The sequence below is a fragment of the Marmota monax genome, unplaced genomic scaffold (genome assembly GCF_021218885.2).
Source record: "Marmota monax isolate L192 unplaced genomic scaffold, Marmota_monax_Labrador192_F-V1.1 WCK01_AAM20220418_F8-fsc00086, whole genome shotgun sequence".
NCBI lineage: Eukaryota > Metazoa > Chordata > Mammalia > Rodentia > Sciuridae > Marmota > Marmota monax.
Genome location: NW_026693086.1, coordinates 119272 through 142101, shown reverse-complemented (window position 1 = coordinate 142101; position 22830 = coordinate 119272). Strand labels below are relative to the sequence as shown.

General features: G+C 38.0%; 1 protein-coding gene across 1 annotated transcript in view; it reads right to left on the bottom strand.

The window, feature by feature from the left end:
* Mosmo (modulator of smoothened) overlaps nucleotides 1-22723 on the bottom strand; it is a 63252-nt gene extending 40529 nt beyond the window's left edge. Inside the window, exon 1 of the mRNA XM_046454716.2 lies at nucleotides 22615-22723. Within this exon, the coding sequence (XP_046310672.1) occupies nucleotides 22615-22720 (106 nt within the window). The 5' untranslated portion in view covers nucleotides 22721-22723. The remainder of the gene's footprint in view (nucleotides 1-22614) is intronic.
* Nucleotides 22724-22830: the final 107 nt, after the last annotated feature.

The window sequence follows — 22830 nt, the reverse complement described above, 5'->3', positions numbered from 1 at the left end:
ACCAGATCCAGTGGCACACATCTGTTATTCCAGTTATTCAGGATGCTGAGGCAGGAGGACGGCAAATTTGAGGCCAGCTAGGCAACTTAATGAGATCTTATCTCAAAATGAAAAATAAAAAAAGGGCACTTGCATGTGTGTGCACATGCATGCACACACACAAATCCAAGGAGGTTTAATTTGGCGGCTGGGGGTGGGGGATATACCTTTTGAGATTTTTCTCAAGGAACCTACCAGGTTCTCACAGTGAAAATCAAAAAAATCCCTACATGCTTCCAGTTGATGAAATAAGCTCAGAGCATCTGTTCTTCTAAAAAAGGCATGGTTAAAAAGAAACCATTTCAGTAAAGGCCAGCTGAATACCTAATACCACCTGTCTCTAGCCTTTCTAACTCACTTAAGAGGGGAAGAAGGCCAAGAAACACTTATGAAGGTCATAAGTCAGGGCCCAGGCTGACTGGACCTAATCACAGAACACTTCCCCTGCTTGTACACTTTACCATAACATCAATACAGCTCCTATATAACAGGGGAATACAGTTACAAAACCTGGAGTTCTCAGGCTTTATTTAAGAAGTCTCTAAATCCCAAAGAGATCAAGGGAGATAAAATCTACACATAAATATATCATATTCAGACTGCAGGTAATGAAAAACAAGAAGGAAATCTTGAATGAAGCCAGACGGGGAAAACACCTTAATCTATAGAGGACAAATGTAAGAATTATACCAGGGGCTGGGGCTGGGGCTGGAGCTGGGGCTGGGCCTGGGCCTGGGCCTGGGCCTGGGGCTGAGCATTAGAGCGCTTGCCTCACACATATGAGGCACTGGGTTCGATCCTCAGCACCACAAATAAACAAAATAAAGGTATTGTGTCCATTTACAACTAAACAAAATATTAAAAAAAGAATTATATCAGACTTATCAGAAACCACACAAGCAACAAGATAGCGGAATGAAATATAGTAAAGGGCTAAAATAAAAAAGAGAATTCTGTATCCAATAAAATTATCCTTCAAAAGTGAAACAAACATTTTCTCAAACAAACAACTATTGAGAGTAATTTTCATCAGAAGACTAGCCTTGCTAGAAACGTTAACAGAAATTCTCTGGAAAGAAGAAAAATGATACAAGTCAGAAACTGAAATCTATATAAAGAAAAAGCATTAGTAAAGGAATAAATAAAGGTAAACATCTTATTTTTTTTTAATCCTTAATTATCTATCAGATAACAGTTTATTCAAAATAATAGCAAAAATGTATTTAGTGATTGCAGCTTATGGATAAGCAAAACAATTGACAGCAATGTTATAGGAAACAGGAGGGAGAAATTGGTGATACTGTTATAAGGTGGTTGCATTGCACTACTGGTGAAGAGAAAATGTCATCTGAAAGATAACTTAGGGGGCTGGGGATACAGCTCAGTTGGTAGAGTGCTTGCCTCACATGCACAAAGCCCTAGGTTCAATCCCCAGCACCATTAAAAAAAAAAAAAAAAGAGAGAGAGAACTTAGGGGCTGGAGATGTGGCTCAAGTGGTAGCACGCTCACCTGGCATGCGTGGGGTGCTGGGTTCGATCCTCAGCATCACATACAAATAAAATAAAGATGTTGTGTCCACCGAAAACTAAAAAATAAATATTAAAAAATTCTCTCTCTCTCTAAAAAAAAAGAGAGAATTTAGGCTGGATGTGTTATCCTGGTAACTTGGGAGGCTGAGGCAGGAGGACTACAAGTTCAAAGCCAGCCTCAGCAACTTAGACACTGTCCCTAAACTAAAAGGGGTGAAAAGGGGTGGGGGGGCACAGGGGGCGCAAGGGGCGGATGCTGGGAATGTGATTCGGTTGTTAACTGTCCCTGGGTTCAATCCGTAGCACCACACACATAAAAATAAGAAAGACTTTGTGATATTGGATTAAACAAATATTTCTTAGATAAGACACCAAAATCAAAAGTAACACAAGAAGTGATACACTAGATTTAATCAAAATCAAAATCTTTGTGCAGCAAAGGAAACAATCAAGAAAGTGAAAAGAAAAATACACAGAATGGGGGAAAATATTTGTGAATCAATGTCCAACAACAACATGTAACAGAATTATAAACAACTTTTATAATTGTAATATACACAAATAATCCAGTTTTAAAACGTGTAGGAGATCTGAACAGACATCTTTTCAAAGATACAGAAATGGCCAATAAGCATATAAAAATGTTCAATATCATTAGAGATCAGAGAAATGTCCTCAAAAAAAAAAAAACTACTACATACCAGTATAATACCTATAACAACTGTTGGTGAGGATGTGAAGAAACTGGAACTCTCTTACACTGCTGGTGGGCAAGTAAAATGATACAACCACTTTGGAACAGATTGTCAGTTCCTCAGAAAGCTAAAAGAAGCTTGGTGTGCACATCAATGTCTATAGCAGGACAATTCACAATAGCTAAACTGTGGAACCAACCTAGATGCCCGTCAGTAGAAGAAACTGTGGTATATATACACACAATGGAATATTACTCAGCATTAAAAGAGAATAAAATCACAGCATTTTTAGATAAATGGAGAGATTTGGAGAATATTATGCTAAGTGAAATAAGCCAATCCCCAAAAACCAAATGCCAAATATTTTCTCTGATATGTGGATGCTGGTCCATAATGGGGATGGGGGTAGGAGTGGACGGAGCATGGAAGGAATGGAGGAACTTTAGATAGGGTAAAGGGGAGGGAGGGGAAAGGAGGGGGTAGGAAAGATGGTGGAATGAGACGGACATCAATACCCTAAGTACATGTACGGAGACACAAATGGTGTAATTCTACTTTGTGTACAACCAGAGACATGAAAAATTGTGCTCTATATGTACTATGAATTGAAATGCCTTCTGCTGTCATATATAACAAATTAAAATAAATAAATAAATTTAAAAAAAAAAAGAAGCTGGTGTGGTGGTGCACACTGTAATCCAGCAGCTTGGGAGGCTAAGGCAGGAGGATTTCAGGTTCAAAGCCAGCCTCACAATTCAGTGAGGCTATAGGCAACCTAGTGAGATCCTGTCTCAAAATAAAAAATGAAAGGGTCTGAGGATGTGGCTCAGTGGTTAATTAAGCACTCTTGGGCTCAATCCTTGGTACCAAAAAAAGTAAGTTAAAAGAATCATATGACTCAGCAATTTCTCTGCTAGGTGTATATGCAAGAGAAATGAAAACAAGTAAACACAAAGAAGCGTGTGGATATGAATGTTCATAGCAGCACAATAGCCACATAAGGTAGAAAAAACCCAAATGTACATTGACTATGAGTAAATAAAATGTGGCATAGTCATACAATGGTAACAAAAACTGAATGAATTAATAGATTTTATTATAATATTGGATGAACCTTGAAAATATTATGCTAAGTTAAAGAAGCTAGTCACAAAAGTCTACATATTATCATTTCATTTATACAAGTATTCAGAATAGGTAAATTACACAGAATCAGAAAATTGCTTAGGGCTGGGATAAGTAGGGGTTGATATTTGAAGGGGACAGGGTTTCCTTTTGAAGTGATGAAACATTCTAAAATTGACCAAATCTAAATTATCAATAGTTTACAACTCTGTGAATACACTAAAAAATGATGAGTTGTACATTTTAAAGGAGTAAGCTAAATGGCATGTTAATTCTATCTCAAAAGTTTCTTTTCTTTTTCTATTTATTTATTTGGGTACTTGGGTACCCAGAGGTGCTTTACCACTGAGCTCTCTCTATACATACATACATACATACACACACACACACACACACACACGTTTATATATATAAAGGGGGGCTGGGATTGTGGCTCAGCAGTAGAGCGCTTGCCTAGCACAGGCTAGCACGGGCGGGACCTGGGTTCGATCCTCAGCACCACAAAAAAATAAAGGCATTGTGTTGTGTCCATCTACACCTAAAAAGGGGGAGTACTCTCACAAAGTTGCTTAAGGCCTCACTAAGTTACTGACCTTGAATTTGCGATCCTCCTGTCTCAGCCTCCTAAGTCACTGCAATTACGGGTGCATGCCATGTACCCAGCACTCTTTTCTTTCGAAAAAGATGAAAAAACAAGCTCTTCATTATCTAGTTTCTGTTTACCCATCCAATGTCACTTCTTCCTTCAATCTACTGTTATTACATCTAGCTTCCAGGACACCCACATAAAATTTTCTTTTTTAACCTCAAAAGCTTTAAATTTGCTTTTCCTTCTACCTGAAACACTCTTATGCTGATTCCTTCTTTGACCAATTCCTGTATGTTCTTTAGATCTTGGTTTAGGCATCATTCTTCCATGTAGCCATTTCTAACCGATGCCTGAGTCAGAGAGGCATGTTTCATGTGCTCCTATGGCAATGGCACTTACTACTCTTAGTGCTGTTCTCATGAATTCCAATTGTTTGTCTGCATCTCTCACTAAAATCGGGTCTTCTTTATTGCATCTTGGCCTAAAAAGGGTAAAATATGAATATTTTTTAAAGATTGGGGTAAACTAACCACAAGTCAGAATCATTTTTGTGATCATCTGTCAATTCAATTCAAAAGATTACTTTTTAAAAAGTCCCCTCACAATAAAAGTCACAAAATACTAAAAATATTTAATTGTAAAGAGAAAAGTACTGGAGCATAATTTTCCTAAAAATATGTAAGAAGTACTTAATGTTCAGATGCTCTAGGCATCTGAACACAAATACAAATGGAAAAGTAATGATGTCTTATTTGGTTAAGCTTTGTTCAGACATACACACATTTGACTGTTTGGAAAATACAGTTTTGATTTTCAAACACTCTGTATTTGAATCTTCTCCCGTAGTGATGCGTGACAGGTTCTGAATCCCAGGGAATATCTATCTATAAGAAAGTCTACAAAATCAGACCCAAGAGAACAGAAGGCTCAATGCACTCTTATCAATTCTGAATCAGGGTGAATGTTAGTACAGATTCCATCTACAGTCTAACATGGTGATGCCCTTTGTATAGATTTTCTTCAAATTTAAGAATGAACTTCATAAGCCACAGGAAATTTTCAGAATTTGGGGGTGGGGTGGAAAGGTGTGAGTTTATGGCAGGAAGGATCTAAGAAAACAGTCTTTTTAGACTACCATTAATTTTATGTGAAACTGATTAGTTATATGATAATTTAGAAATGTCTACCAGAAGTCCTAATAACTGCTTGAAAACCTCTAAGAATAAAACAGAATATTTACGTAATGTTCCACCACAACTGACTGCTACACCATGTTTTGGAGACAAAATTAATGGAGAAGTAAAAGCTTTAAAACAGGAAAGTTCTGAAGAAAGAGAATTTTCCCAAACTGTAATAATGTATAGGACATTAAGGTAAGCTAGATTTTTATCCCTAGATACATGACAAGGACAGAAGACTCTAACTGACATGGCAAGTCAATTAAGAAGTAACTACAGGCAACCCTGTTTCATTTTATGAATCATACATGTATCTAACAGCTCAGAGAAAGAAGGCTTTCAAAATTGGAAAAATGTTAAGAATGTATACTAAACATTTTTAAAATGTTAAGAATGTATACTAAACAATTTGCCTTTTATGACTTTTTAGAACACCATAGAAAGGGTAACAGAACCAGTGCTCTGATGATATGCACTCATTCAAGTATAGGGAAGAAGAAAAGCTAAGTGGAGTGGAAGTGTACGAAAACTCGAAGGTTGTGATTTACATCACTTTTGGAAAAGTAAAGTTTGAGACAAAAATTAAAGGAAACAAGATTGAGTAGATTATGTGTAATGTTTCCAAAAAGAGGCTTAGTAAAAGGTCAGTTAAAAAGGAAGCAGTTGTTTTAGAAATGACTTTAAAACATCCTTCAGATATTTAGAATATTTAATTATATGCTTATGGTATTAAAATCCTCTCTAAATTCCAGAGTCCAGCAGCCTATCCATGATACAGCTGAAATGAGTATGAAAACAAATATTATGATTTCTACTTAGTGCACCTGAGTAATCACAACAAAGCAAATTTACATTTGTATGTACAAATATAAGCTGGCCCTCTGTATCCACATGGTCCACATCCCAGATTAAACAACCTCAGATTTTAAAATTCAAGAAAAAAAAATACATCTGCACGGACCATAAACAGACTTTTTTTCTTATTATTTTCTAAACAACTCAGTACAACAACTATATTAGACATTATAAGCAATCCAAAGATGACTTAAAGTAAACAGGAAGACGTGCATGCAATAAGCAAATACTATACCCCCCCCACCACACACACACATATGGGGCCTGCCCATGGTGAATTTCGGTATCTGCTGGGGGTGAGATAGTGTCCCGAAGCAACAATTTAGTGTAATGATTATATTCGAAATATATGAAGAAGCAAAAACTCCAGTAGTTTAATTTAATATAATGATTTTCATTCATTATTACCTACAGGCTTTATATTTTCTGGATAAAAAACATACATCTCAGGGGCTTTAGCTCAGTGATAGAGTGCTTGCCTCACATGTGTGAGGCACTGGGTTCGATCCTCAGCACCATATGAAAATAAAGATACTGCATGTTCATCTACAACTAAATATATTTTTTTTAAATGTTAAAAAAAAAAAAAGACTTACATCTCTTAAAATGGTTGGGCACACTGCTGGGCAGTAGCACATACCTGTAAAGCCCAGCTACTTGGAAGGTGAGGCAGAAGGATCCCAAGCCTGGGCAACTAGACAAGGCCACTAGACTAATCTAGTCTCAAGATTAAAACGTTAAAAAGGGGCTGGGATTGTGGCTCAGCGGTAGAGTGCTTGCCTAGCACCGGTGGGACCCAGGTTCGATCCTCAACACCACATAAAAATAAAGGTATTGTGTTGAGTCCATCTACACCTAAGAAATAAATATTTAAAAAAAAAAAAGATTAAAACGTTAAAAGGGCTGGGGACATAGCTCAGTGGTAGAGAGCCAAAAAAAAAAAAAAAAAAAAAAAGATGGGCACAATCTAGGAAAAGAACTGAAGCTAATAATTAAAAATATACAAATCTAATAATCTAATGACCTCAAAATATAGACTTTAAAAGTGGAAACTGTATCCAGATGTTCTTCCAAAAGGTTATGATTAACTCCTAGAGATAATCTGTTTCAGTCAGGTAACTATCTCTGAAGGAATATGGAAATTCTCATATTGAGGCAGAGGAATTGAAGGCAAAGGCTAAGGGCAGGAAACAAATTAGAAATTCAGCCTTCTTGCCATTGCACAAGCGGAGTAGGTATTGAGCAGCTTTCCTTCTCACTTCCCAAACTGAATCTCAATTGTTTTGGTTCAGAAAAATCTAGTTTTGTCTGAAACTCTATTTCAAAACCCTAATATTAAAATAAAGGACCCTCATAAGAAATTTTCTTTCCTTATCACTCAGAGAGCTGGAGGAGAAGGAAAAGGTAAAAGGATAAATAGTAACTGCTACCATTAGATTTTGAGTGCTTACTTAGTACCACTTAGAAAAAGCCAAAGTTAAGACATGAATCAGGTCTGTTTCTATAGCTATGCTCCAAGTTTATTATTTAGGAATATTTTGGTAGAACAGTTTAATTTTTCTTGAATGTTTATCCAGAGCCAAAACCTCAGAAATATCAACAGAGATGTTCATAAATGCTGACTTCCACAGACAGTGGCACATTCCCACAAACTGTTGTTTCGAACAGAAAATACTGGAATAATCATTCAGAAACACAGCTAATATAATAAAAGGACTACAATATGATTTTACATTCTTGATTCTGATAAAAAGTACTTTTTCAAATCAATCTGATTGCCAACCTTACCTCTTTTTAAAAATTATACTAAAATCCTAGGCCTAGAAATCTTGAAAATTTCTCTATTACATAACATTACATTTTATTTATTTATTTAGTTAGTTAGTTAGTAAGTATGGGGGATTAAATCCAAGGGCACTTAACCATTGAGCCACATCCTCACTCTTTTTATTTTTTGACACAAGAGTCTTACTAAGTTGCTTAAGGCCTTGCTAACTTGATAAGGATGGCTTTGAACTGGCGATCCTCCTGCCTCAGCCTCATGAGCAGTGGCTGGGATTACAGGCATGTGACATTGCACCTGGCCATAAAATTACATTTAAAGCCACACATAATGAAGATTGTTCAGAGGTGTCAGAAAACAGAATTCCACTTTGTGCTAACTGAAGAAGAGGGTCTTCAAATGCTTTAGCAACAACAAAAATGGGAAATTTGCCCTACAAAGAACTTTAAGCAAAATTTGACTAATTCCTCAACAGTTTAATTCCTCCCATAACTTTTACTCTGCAAAATTTCAAATAGTAATTTCTCTTCAAAAGTTATTTACATATTTTCTACCTTATCATCCCCCTTTCAAAGTACACAGTTCATTTAACAACAAGTTTCATTGCCATTTTTTGGTCTTCTTTAATAATCATTTCAAAAAATCACAGTCTATAAAATAATACCTGTTTCCACCATCATAAAAAACGCAGGTCCAACAACTGCATTCTTTAGCAATCTACTCCATGTCTCACACCAAATCATCTTAAGACATCCTAAGTTACAAATAGATTAGTGTCTAAAAGAACAAAGCTCTCTCACAACTTTCAGATTTAATTATTGATACAGATTATATCCAATTATGACTTTGACATCAGCTAAATTCAGGAAACTAGTTACTGATGAAGTAGGGGAAATGAGTATCTAGAGAAAAAGCTTTCATGTCATCTTATAACTTGTAAAGAAAAGGGTGGTTACAGTCAATTACATTTTAATTCAAGAAGGCAGATTTCAAAAAGGTGGGCATAATTATATGGGATGAAATTCTTGAATGAAAAGAAATTCAAGAGGTTAGAAAGCTCTTGAAAATGTGGTTCTGATTAGCACTTATGCATGATATCAATAAAAGACCAGGGCATAGGAGAGGACTGACTCATCAGAAACAATACTTTAAGAAAAATTGTATGATATAGTGGACAAAGCATCATTTAATTCATTTCACTCTCTGAACATGCTTATTCATCAGAAAAATGGGGATTGCATTTCCCCTGCAGAGCAGTTGCAGGGCATGTTTGCTACCTACTAAGTTCAATATTTCTTTATAGTTCTTTTTGTCCTTAGGCTAGATCCCATTAAGAGAATACAATGAAAGTATTCCAAAGTTACTTAATTCTTTTTTCCTTTTGACATTATCAATTTGAAATACAGTTAGATGCACTGATCTCAATTTGTACTCAATATCAGGATTTACGTTTTTCCACTTAAAATTTTTTTTTCTGAATATATATATATATATAGTTAGAAGACCACTCTTCCCATTTCACTATAGTAGTGGTAATATTCTTCTTTTAAGGTAAAAATTTTGACCAGTTGTCTGGGGGCTAGAATTTATATTCCAGTACAGTAACATTTACATCTTTAACATAAAACTACATAGTATTTATATTTCAGTTACTACTATGGCTATTGAAATGATTATAGCTAAGAATCATCAAAAGTTAGTGTCATTAATTTTAGTTGACATTTATATAGATGTGCCAAGTACTTTTAGTATTTTATGTATACGAAAATTTTAATCTTCAGACCTCTGAGGTGTGTTGCCCTAGATCATGCTGCTAGTAAGTCGTACAATTTGAGCCCAGGCTCAAGAGTCTGTGCCGTCAGGTGTAATTCTAAATGTCTTCTGCATTCTTAACTGACATACATATGTTCCTGCTATAGATGGAGGCCACACTAAAGGACAATAAAACTTATATAAGAGGTTGGTTTTCTTAAAGCAGACATTTTACATAACTACTGGTATGATTCTAAATGGTTACAGTATGATAGCTACCTACCGGATGGTAAGTAGGCAGATACTAGAAATAGTCCTCTAAAGCTCCCAGAATCATTCCTGTATCAGCAACATTTCAACATGTAAGGGTTTGTCTTCTGATCCAAAAACCACTAAATCTTATCTCCAGGGGGAGTCCAAAAAGCGATCCAGTATGCTGATGAAATCCAATATGCCCAAATGACGGTTTATATTTATTAAATATTTTTGTGGTGCTGGGGATTGAAACTAGGACCTTGGGCATGCTAGAAGCACTCCATCACTAAGCTACACCTTCAGTCCTATATTTGTTTTAATAAGATTCATTAATATGGCTTTTTAAGTGACTTGATGATTTTTAAATTTAAATCAAATCTTCAAAGCATTTTATCTACAGGATAAAAAAATTATGAAGAATTTTACATTTTGTTTCATAATATGAGAATGAATAGAACTGTAATATAAACTATCTTATAGGATACCTGTTATTATTAACCATTTTTTACTTGAACCCTGTTGTTAGCCAGTTTGGGCTGCTATAACAAAGAACCTTAGACTGATTTGCTTAAAAGTAACAGCAGTTCAGGGGATCAGGGTGACACAATGGTACAATCCTGAGGAGGGTACTATCCTGGGTTGCAGATTGGTGAGTTATTGTATCCTCCTATGACAAAGGGGGCACAAATATTTACCCCTTAATTTTTTTTTTTTTTTTTTTTTGCAGTGCTGAGTATTAAACCTAGGGCTTTGTGCATGCTAGGAAAGTGCTTTACCACTGAGCCATACTGCAGCCCCAAACATTCACTCTAACAGTTACTAACCTCAACTAATGCAGTCAAGGTCATGGTTTGCATATTTAGCTTTCTCCAGGAGATCTAGCGTAAGGCCACAGACTATGTTAGGGAGAAGAAGACTGACAGAATGCTAATGGCTTAGTACAATCCGTCATCATTGCTGGAAAATCCCCAATCCATGTTACTTTTTTTTTTTTTTGGTACCAGGGATTGAACCACTGAGCCACATGCCCAGCCCCTTTTATTTAGAGACAGGGTCTTGCTAAGTTTCTTAGAGCCTCACTAAATTGCTGAGGCTGGCTTTGAACTTGAGATTCTCCTGCCTCAGCCTTCAGAGCTGTTGGGATTACAGGTATGCACTTCCATGTTACCTTTGATATAGAGAAGAACACTGACATATAAACATCTGGATAGGCTGCCAGGCACTCTTTTCCCTTAGTGCATGGTGGGAAAAGGCATCAATTTAAGCCTCAGGGGCACTGTTACAGTGTATGTGGTAAAAATGAAGCAGGCAACCAGGCATACACCACAATGATATATCTTAGTTTAAAAACATCAGATTGCTTTTAGTGATTGTAAGGTAGGTAAACAATCAATTGTAATATTTACATTCTGTGTATCATATGTGATAAGAGAGCAATCTGTTGAAGGTTGAAGTGGTCAACAAGAAGGTATAATATGTACCTGTATTGTGGTAGGTGTTTCAGATATATTAACTTTAATTCTTACAACCACCCTTCAAGGTAAGAAGTTATCAACCCCATTTACAGATGCGAAAAATAAAAAGAGGCCTAGTAACAAGCCCAAACCCAAACAGTTGGTAAATATCAGTCAGAATTTGAACTGAGTTCTGACTTCAATCCCTTTTTTTTTGGGGGGGGGGGGGGCAGTAACAGTGATTGAACTCAGGGGCACTCGACCACTGAGCCACATTCCCAGCCATATTTTGTATTTTATTTAGATACAGAGTCTCACTGAGTTGCTTAGTGCCTCACTTTTGCCGAGGCTGTTTTTCAATTCTTGATCCTCCTGCCTCAGCCTCCTGAGCCACTGGGATTACAGGTGTGCACCACTGTGCCCGGCTCCACTCCTATACTCTTTTGAACCCTTTCTGCATGAAATTTTCCCCAGAATTCAATATCACATATACATATATATCACATTAAGTGATGGCATTCAGAGGATGAAGGAGAGACAGGAACTACTTTCCAGTTGGAGAAAATAATAAGTATTTTGGTAGTTTTTCAGGCACCAACAAAACTATCTACACCCAAGCCAGAATTAGGGCCCAAATTCTTTATAGGCATTCTTCCAAATAAATAATAAGTCAATTTAACTCGTATCATAACCAAACTGGTATATAAAATATTGCTTTCTCCTTACTCTTTCTAGCCACAGCCCCCCTCAACAAATAGTAACAATACTTGCCCAGTCTAGTAGCCCATCTCATGCTACCATGAGGACCATGCTCCAGCCACTTCCCTCTCCTCACCTTGCCTCCCATGGGAGACCATTTACTCATCAGTAGTTGCTAATCTCCTCCACCTGCCACACACACAGATGCCCTCCTCAGCTCCACTGTGTTAACTCTACCTCCGGAAATCTCTTAAATAAACATTCTCCATAATTCCTCTTGTTTCCTCCTCTGATAGGGCAATTTGTAAATCAGAAATACAACCCAAATATTGTTGACAAATGTCAGAAGAATCCCAGTAAAGTACCTATACCTATATCACACAGAAGGAATGTTTTAAGCTTTGAAGTCAAATGACAAGTTAAAGAACAATAAATTAAAGGGAAATAAACTACATTTTCTTACTTCTTTTTATCTTTTCAAAATACCAAGCTGGGCATGGTGGCACATGCCTATAATCCCAGTGGCTCAGGAGGCTGAGGCAGGAAGAAGGCAAGTTCAAAGGTAGCCTCAGCAAAAGCGAGGTGCTAAGCAACTCAGTGAGACCCTGTCTCTAAATAAAATACAAAATAGGGCTGGGAATGTGGCTCAGTGGTTGAGTAATCCAGAGTTCAATCCCTGATACCTCCAAAATTTAAATAAATAAATAAAATCACAAAATAAAGCAATTGTTCTGCTTTCTACTATTTTAGTTTTATTATAGAAGTAAATAGCTACAAGGTGGTCTTACTGACTAGCCTAACTTCTTTAAATATTTATTTTTAGTTGTAGTTGGACATAATATCTTTATTTATTTTTATGTGGTGCTGAGGATGGAACCCAGGGCCTCGTACATGCTAGAGCGCTCTACTGCTGAGCCATAATTCCAGCACCTCCCCCGCCCCAGCTTTAAAAAAAAATTTTTTTTTTAGTTGTATATGGGTTCAATGCCTTTATTTGTTTTTTTATGTGGTGCTAGGATTGAACCCAGTGCCTCACACTTATGAGGCAAGTGCTCTACTATTGAGCTACAACTCTAGCCCCTAGCCTAACTTCTTTACTGACCCAAATAATCAACCAGTTAACCTACAAATTAACTTTCCTTTTATAATATTTTCTAAAAGTTGGGAATGACTTTATGGTATCTTATTTTCCAAATGAAAACCAACAGTTACCTCTCAAAAAAAGAGACTGAATTCTGTGGACTTGTAGCTACTAAACATTAATTTAATATTATATAACCAAATCCCTTATTTTCACAGTTACCCCACTCTCCAAAACTTCCAATCTTATTCCACAGTCCCCGTTAAAATAGATCATATTCCTTCTTCTCAAGGAATTTTAAAAGTCTATACCAGAAAATAGGGCAAGTAACACTCAAATAACCATGATATAGATGTGCTCCCACAAAGTGTTGCCAAGGTGAAAAATCACTTCAGATAGGGGACCAAAAAAGATTTTTATGAAGACTGCAGTTAAAATCCACTTGGAAGATGGATAGGATGTTGATGAAATATGGACTGGAATTAGTGAGAAGGCACTTCACGCTGAGAATAAAACATAAGAGGACTTAGAGATGAGAACAGAAGTTGTACTTCAGAAATAGTCAGACTAAGAGGGGCTAAGAATGTAGGTCTTTACAGGAGAAAAAAGTGGATCTGAGTTTGGAAAGGTAAATTAGAGTCATACTGTGATCATCTTTGAGTGCTTTTTGTTCTGTGGAAGCAGAAGAGGCACTGAAGTTTTCTCCTGTAAGCACATGCAGTGGTCAAGAGCCAGGATTAGCTCTGTGACCTTGGGCAAGTTAATTAACTTCTCCTCATCTCTATAGGGCTGATAACAGCTTGTATACAGGAATGATGTGGGGATGAAAGTAATAAACTTCTGTAAAGTGTCTAGAACAGTATGTAACAAAGTAAAAGATACATAAGTATTATTTTATTTGTTCTTTAGAAAAATAAACTTAGCAGCAATATAGAGAAATGAACTGGAATAGAAACTTCTGTTTTCTATCTGCTTTTACTATCAACCTGCCTTTAAGGACAAGTACTTCCCAAAACTTCCTAATTATTTAAATACTCATTATTAAATGTATCACCTGGTCAGGTATGGTGGCACATATCTGTAACCTCAGAAACACAAGAAGCTGAGGCAGGAGGAGCGCACAGGTTCAAGGTTAACCTCAACAAATTAGTGAGATCTTGTCTCAAAAATAAATAACTAACCCACTGAATATCCAGTACGAGTTCCACATAGAACACAAATACTTCAAATGCATTAGTTGTAAGTGGAATGAAATCCAGTGGTTTAGGAAATATCCATGGGAAGATATATTCATGGTAAAATAATGATTTTTATCAAAACTTTGGTATTTTATTTATTTATTTTGGGATGGTACTGGAGATCAAAACCAGGGCCTTGTGCATACTACGTAAACACTACCATTGAGCTACATCCCCAGAACAATGATGGTACTTTATCAATCAAATGATTACATTTTTGATAGTCTAAGAATTGGTAAATAGTCAATAGAACTGATCTGAATATGGCCTATTTTTGAAAATAATTTCTATTACCATAGTTGAAAGCAGACCCAATAATGTTCCAGGTAAACAACTTACCATGAATATAATGCAAAAGGGAGGGCTTGTAAAATTTTGTTCTACCATTTTTTTTTTGGAGGGGGAGTGTTTACTGGGGATTAAACTCAGGGGCATTCGACCACTGAGCCATATCCCCAGTCCTATTTTATATTTTACTTAGAGACCGGGTCTCAATGAGTTGCTTAGCACCTTGCTTTTTGCTGAGGCTGGGTTTGAATTCATGATTCTCCTGTCTTAGCCTCCCAAACCGCTGGGATTATAGGCATGTGCCACAGCACCCGTCTTGTTCTACCATTTTTTACTTGATTCACCCAACTGCATTTTCTTTATTCCTATTTAATCTTGAACTATACAGTAGGATATGGTCCTTAGTTAACAGATCTATATTAAAAGTCAACAGCTGTCTTTTTGCTCAATATATACAATAGCAAGTGTCAAGATGCCAAATGTGACATTTTATTTATAGCAAAACTAATATAAAGAGACATACAACAGTACAGCCTTTTTCTAATTAAAAATAAATAAGTTTAGTGGTGACTAAATGGTTTGCTTCAAAACTGAATTGAAGCCAGGGTGGGAGTGCACAACTATAATCCCAGCTACTCAGGAGGCTGTGGCAGAAAGCTCATAAGTTCAAGGCCAGCTTGGGCAATTTAGTGAGACCCTGTCTCAAAATGAAAAATAAAAAGGCTAATGATGTATCTTACTAATAGAATGCCTCTAGGTTCAATCCCCAATACACACACACAGAAAAAGAAAACAAAAAGGGGTGGGATATAGTGGTAAAGTTCCCCTGGGTTTAGTCCCCATTACAGAAAAAAAGAAAGAAAAAAAAAAAAAAACCAACTATGTGAGCATACACGAAAACTTCCTGTAAGCAACTGTACATGCTGGGTGGTACATACTCAGTAATACACGTATCACTGATACCAACACCCAAACTCATATGCTTATTATTTTATCAACTCCAAAACAAATCTCAAAGGAACATCACATTTTATTTGCTAAGTTTCTGGCAAGGATTCTCCTCTGTACAATTTACAATTAACAAAAGAATACATAGTAACGTTTACATAGATATAATACTGAAAAGTGATTTGGATCCAGGAACTTCAATAAATCTATAGTCAATAAAGGATGAAATAGCCACTACTCTCAATCTACTGTTACCAAGTGAGCAGGTTTGTAATTATTAAACTTTTTAGGAGCTAGTTATTTGTTGGGCAAGGAATTCTAGAAAGCACTTGGAAAACATGTAGCTTTAGAGCTTGAAAGCATTATGACAACCAAAAAGATATGTCAAGCTTACATAAACCACCACAAACAGATAAATCAGTAAATATGAAATTTATATCTACATGCTGTCACTGTTGTTACAGTACAGCCTAATCTCCTGGTGTACTTAAAGGAGGATATCAAATAAGGTCGGTATATAAATAATTATCTATTCAGGTTGCTTAAGCTATTACTTATAACGTAATGAAAACAATTTCATAAATAGTAGCACTTCATTATGTGTCCATATTTCCCCTATAAGATTATGCAAGTTGGCCCACTGCTTAAGTATGAGTATAAGATATAGGAAAAACAAATTCACAAATTTGTATTATAAAAGCTAATGGTAACTAGAAGAAATTTTATTCCATAAATTAAAACTTAATTTTCAGTTATATTATTTGCCATATTTCTATAAAGAAAGAAATATCTCACCTATCTAAAACTTAATTTTCAGAATTTGAAGTGACACAACTGACTCTTAATACTCCAACTACAAAGCTTTATAGGCCAGGCGTAGTGCACACATTTGTAATCCCAGAGGTTAGAGAGGCTCAGACAGGAGGATCGTGAATTTAAAGCCAGTCTCAGCAACTCAGCAAGACCCTGTCTCTAAATAAAATATGAAAAAGGGCTGGAGATCTGGCTCAGTGGTTAAGCACCCCTGGGTTCAATCCCCACTACCAAAAAAATAAATAAATAATAAAACTTTACAGCTACCAGCTCTTAGATATATCCTTTAAAAATCACTTCTGAACTAAGTGATTTCTATAATTCACTGTGGTACTGTGGTTACTACTCTTTAACCTATAGAACAGAAAAGAAAGTTGGGGTCTAAACCTGTACAACAACTAAAGGTGCTAAAAGAAGTCTTAATCAGTTCTGAATGAGGTAATTTTTATTAACAAAAAACCTCCAAGATCAATTACCTGGCTAATAGTGACACTGTGACTTAACCATGTTGGACTTAACCAAAACCTGTGCATCCTTTCTACTATGCTAGGCTGCCTATCACTTAGAAAACCTTTTCAACCTGATGCACTCCTTGGATTTGGTATTTACGGGTGTCCCATTAAGTTCATATTACCACTACAATTGTGTAGTCTCTCTGCCCAGATTGGATCCAGCTGGGTTTCAGGAATAGTCAACTACAGACACATCATGTTGCCTTAAATCTCTTTTTGGAAAAAGGCAGGGCATATGTAAATAGATAATACAAAAGAGAAACACAAAAAAATTCAGATGCCTTAATCTTTCTCATTAGTTAAATCTGTTCAATTCAGAGGTCCAGTAGTAGTAAGAAGTTGCTGGTTCCCAAATATAAGTCACATTCTCCAATATCCTCTTTACCAGTAATAAAATAATTTAGCTCCTATTTATTCATTCTTTTTTTTTTTTCTTCAACTGGCTCAAAATACAAGCAGGGAAGAAGGTGCCAGTTTTTGAGATGCCTTAAATACTAACATTCCATTTAAACAAATTAAAAAAGAAAGAACAAGAATGAAAATATTTTTAGGTATGAATATACTAACTTTAACTTACATAACCATTCTAGAGAAATTCTGATTAGATACAAGGGAGAAGTTCTTTCCTGCACATGAAAAGAGGCTTTTGAGAAACATCTAGAAATCTTCATAAAAACCCCTATGCAAATCCATCTAGAATGATAGTTAGGCTGGTATAATCCTAAATGGTCACTAAAGTCTTTTCTAAAGAGATGATGCCTTTAATAAAGGGATCTGTGAATCAGAACAGCTTGCTTAACTGTTGATCTTGCTAAAATTAAATAAATGATCTCTCTTTTTTTTTTTTCCACAAAGGCTTTGTCTCTTTAAAGAATGACAGTGAGGTTTAAGAAACTTTTACAAAGCAAAAGCTATCGTTTAAGACTGGAACCCAAATTTTCCCTTCCCTCTTCCATAATCTAACAAAAATTCCACCCACTGAGGAATTTAAACCTCGGTAAGATAAATAAAAGTTGTACATAATTAAGATATAGGTAATACTTAGGCAAAAAGTTTTCTTTTCTGCAGTGCTGGGGGCAGAAATCAGGACCTTGTGCATATTAGGGCAAGTACATTATAACTCAGCTATAACCTCAGCCCCAAAATCTTCTTGAAGGGAGACTTTGTCACATTGAAACTCAAATCTCAAGTGCAAAGAATTGAAATGTGGAGAAAATGTGGAAATGACTATTTCACATCAGCCAGAAAAAGCCTAAGGGATCAAATCAAGTAATGAATGTCAAAGCACTTCAAAACTATAAGGCACTACAAAAAAATGAAAGTTTCTACACAGTGTGGTGGCACACACCTGTAATCTCAGCAGCTCTGGAGGCTGAGACAGGAGGATCGCAAGTTTAAAGTCAGCCTCAGCAAAAGTAAGGCGCTAAGCAACTCAGTAAGAGCCTGTCTCTAAATAACATACAAAATAGGGCTGGAGATGTGGTCCAGTGCCCCTGAGTTCAGCCCCCAGGACCCCACTCAAAAAAAGTTGCTACATAATCCACAAGCTATTAGAACAAGAAGAAAATGTTGTCCCAAACAGACAAAAAGAAAAAGAAACATTTTCTCTGGATCTGGACCACTAAAATTAAGACTAAAAACTGTGAGCCTCCAAGGTATGGCCCATAATCTTATGGTAATATAGTTTATCAGTTGTGATTTTAGGAAGTTATTTGATCCAGTTTTTGTCATTTGATATTTCATTTCCTTCTGGGGTAGTTTAAGCAAAAGCTGAGGAACAGATTAGAGTGCAGAAATGAAAGACTAGAAGAAGAGAAACTGTATAGGAGTGATGAATAAAATTCAAAGCCAAGAGGGTAGACATTTAACTTGCTCTAAGTCTGGATGTATTATTCTTGATGTTTCCTTATATCCAAGAGCACCTAATAAAGAGATGTCATTTCTCACAGTAACAAGTCCAGGGCTCTAACTGCAAAACTGGGATTCTGACACCTGTTCTTATAAACGAGAATAATAATATCTTTTATTGAGCACTTACTATGTGCCAGGCACTTTCTAAATGTTTTACATGGATTAGTGAGGTTAATCACCACAAAACAATGAGATGGCTATTATTTTTATCCCTGTTTTACAGAGGAGAAAACTGAGATGGAGAGGCTAAGAAATTTGAACTAAAGTACAGTACTGGTAAGTAATGAAGTTTGGATTTGAGCCCTGAAATTTCCCTTAAACAGTTCACTGCAGTGGTTTTCAAAATTACATTCACAGAACCTTTTAAATCCCAAGAATTAACCGAAACTTTTATAGAATGAATATGGTACACCAAAGGGAACACATTAACTTTTGCTGCCAGGTAAATTCACTTTTGTGTGGACCCTAGAATAAAGCTGGTCCTAGCCTGGCACAGTGGCACATGCCTGTAATTCCAGCTACTTAGAAGACTGAGGCGGAAGGATCATTGGAGGCCAGCCTGAGAAACTGAGCGAGACACTGTCTCAAATATAAAAAACAAAAATGGCTGGGGATGTAGCTAAGTAGTAGAGAATCCCAGTTTCAATCCCCAGTATGGGATTGGGAGGTGGGATTGGGAGGTGGGAATGGGAGGGGCAGATAGGCAGATGATGACACGACACTGGTTCTATTACCTCAGAGAGAGCTTATTGAAACATCTTGTAATTGATTTGGAAAAATAACTTTGCATTTTTTTTTTTTTTTGGTTATTTGGTGCTTGCGATTGAACCAGGGGGTACAGTCACATCCCCAGCCCTCTTTTTGTACTTTATTTAGAGACAGGGTCTCACTGAGTTGCTGAGGTTGGCAATCCTCCTGCCTAAGACTCCCAGGCCACTGGGATTACAGGCGTGCACCACTGCACTGTTTTTTGTTTTTATTTTTAACTCAAGACTGCATCTGTCTGCTCAGGTAAAGTTGAACAGTGAGTGCTCAAGCAAATACTAGGAAAAGTTCAAGTGCATCTTATCACAGCACAAGAGTACAACAATGAAAAGAACATATTATCGCATTCACATATCATAGATTCCAAGCTACCAGATTCATGGGCATGCACCACCACGCCCACCTTATTATTCCCCTTTTAAGCCACAGAATATCTAACTGAAGGGTAGATATGGCAAGAAAAATTGTTAAGAAAAAAAAAATCATATCCACTACTCCATTTCAGTCGTACACTCTCACTGTTACACTGTGGAGCTTGTGCCCACAATCCTCTGTCATGCTACTTTGCCATACAATTATTCCCACCCAGACTGGTCCTCAATATTATTGGGTCCACTGTTCCATTGACTATAAACCATGTGCTACTTGACTGGCCAACCCAACACTGCTTTCCTTTATTTACTTCTGCTCTTTATCCAGTGGAGCTTTCATAAGCCATCATTACAAAGATACTTTGGCCAACAGCAGGGCATGGTGGCACACACCTGTAATCCCACCTACTGGAGAGACTGAACTCTGAGACTGCTGAATTCCCTCAGCAATTTAGGGAGACTTTGTCTTAAAAACAAACAAACAAATAAATAAATAAATAAAGGGGGGGGGGGGCTGGGGATGTAGTTCGTGTTAAATTGCCCTGGTATCAATCTTGTGCGTGTGTGTATACAAAGACACTTTGTCCAATACTATACATCTTGACTGCTTTGTCATTTTATTGTATGTACCTGGCAAACCCTAACCTTCAATGACACTTTCTACAGGATCTCACATTAGTACTCTTGATGCTTTCTTATTCCCAAGAACATCTAGAAAATTAACCTACTTCAGCTACACTGGTACCAAAGTAGCTGAGCACTACTAGAAAAATCAGTAGAACCAACAGGTTATCACATAGTATGTTCCTCACTACCAGCTTCCACAAGGCAGCCATACAATCCTACTATGTTGGCATGCTCTTTCTGCAACGAAACTTTTTTTGTTTGTTTGTTTGGAACATTCTACTTCCTTCAAACCTTGAACTATCATCCCTCCCATGTCTGTGGCAATTTACAGTCAATGATTTTGCCTCCAAATCTGAAAGAGTTGTACTCATCCTACCCTTGCTTTCTTTTGAATGAAAGAGAAGTTTGCTATGTTTCATCTTCTCAGGAATATTATACCATTACTTCTTTCTTCTCCTATATAGGTAATACTTTCCTCTCTCAATTATAACAGTCCCAGGGACATTTAGTCTATCAGGATTTCCCGTAATACTCCTTTACAAAAAGGATCCCTCTGTTAAAAACAGTGAAAATTCATTGTCTCTAAGTCTGTAAAGCCCCAAATAAAGTTTCTTAAAAGGAATCACTACACATATAATTAGGATTAAAAACAACAATGGTAATGAGCAGGATGTCACCCATATAATTGCACAAATTGTCTGGAATCACCAACACTTTCAGAAACAGTTACACCAAATTCTAAACCATCCTGATACTTTCTTATAGGCTTTACAATGAAAAGCTCTGCTAAAACTCCACAGCCAAGAAAAGTAGCAGAATTCTTTAGTGTAATTTTAATAACCAGTAAATGTGACAGCATGATTTTGTGTCACTAGGTCTAGATCAGGGGAGAGAAGGAAGGGAGGAAGAAGCAACAAATGCCCCAGCTACAGCTTCTTTTTTTAAGAGCTAAAAATATTGCAGGATAAATACAGAACCATAAGTAATACTTAAGAACTAAGTTTGACAGCATAGTGATACATTTTTGTAGCAAACTGTTCATGCAAGGAGCTTGACATTCCCAATCCTCAATATTCCCTTTGCCTGCACTGGATAAGCAGTTAAAAAAAAAAAAAAGACTCATTCCTTAATTCCTGACACCTGTTTACATTAATTAAAGGTTGGGTCTCACAGATCTACAGGAAGGGAGAGAGATGGGGAGGGAGAAGAGATGAACAAGTGAGAAAAATCTTGCCAGCACGTTCACCTGAGATACCCGCCTCTTTCCTGGAGGGCAGCACCTTGCCTCTCCTGTCTACAGCTCCGTGGCGTCACAGCAGCCGCTGCTACTGCTGCTGGGCTGCCTGCAACTCTAATGTGTTATTTAATTTTGTAACTACTATTAAGACCTCTACAGTGTTTTTGTGATGCGCTGGAATGAAAGATGCTCCATAAAATGAAGTTTATTATTAGTATCATTATAGCTCCCGGGCCTAAAATAAAGCAAAATTATAACCACTTACATTTCAAAGGAAAAATTGGAAGCCACCAGTGTCTCCAGCCCCGCCAAGAGGGCAGGGGATGGGCTGGGGACGGGGGTCTGAGATCCCCAACCTCCTCCACCCGACTTGACCCCCTCAGCTCTCCCTGCACCGCCGCGGGGGCACCACTCCCAGGGTGCAGCTTCCTCGGGGAGCTCGGGTGGGGGTCCAGGGTCGGTCCGGCTGCCTCGCCCCGCAGCTCTCCCCACCCGCTGCCCCGCTCCCGCCCCAGCCTCTCCGCCTGGATTCTAATTCTCTCTCAGTTTCCTCCAGTCTCCCACCTTGACTTTTCCCCCCTCTTTTTAGAATCCTCCCTGCACCCGCTTCTTCCCCGGTGCTCGGCGCCAGCCCTGCCGGGTCTCCTCGGCCACTTTTTGCACAGGCCGGGGTACCGCAGGCGGCCGGCGGCGGCCGGGTCTCCGTCCCCTCCCCTTGCGCCCGGCTCCGCGGCCCGGCTCTCCGCTCCGCTCCGCCTGCCTCCCCCCAGGCCGGCCCCCGCCCGCGCCGCTCCGGCCGCCTCTCCCCCTCAGCCCGGGTCCCCCCGCTGCCCTCCGCCCCCGCCCGGCCCCGCGCGCCCGCCGCTCACCCGCCGACTCCCCGGTGTTGATCCAGTCGGGGTTGGCGATGCTGGCGATGGCGAAGATATCGGCGGCCAGAAAGAGACATCCTGAGATGATGGTCAGTTTATCCATCTCCCCGCCCCGCTCCCCCCACCCCCCGAGCCCCGGGCAGGCCGCGGCCTCAGGCCTCCCGCCCCATGGGCCGCCGCCGGGGCCCGGAGTCCCCGCGCCGCCGCCTCGCG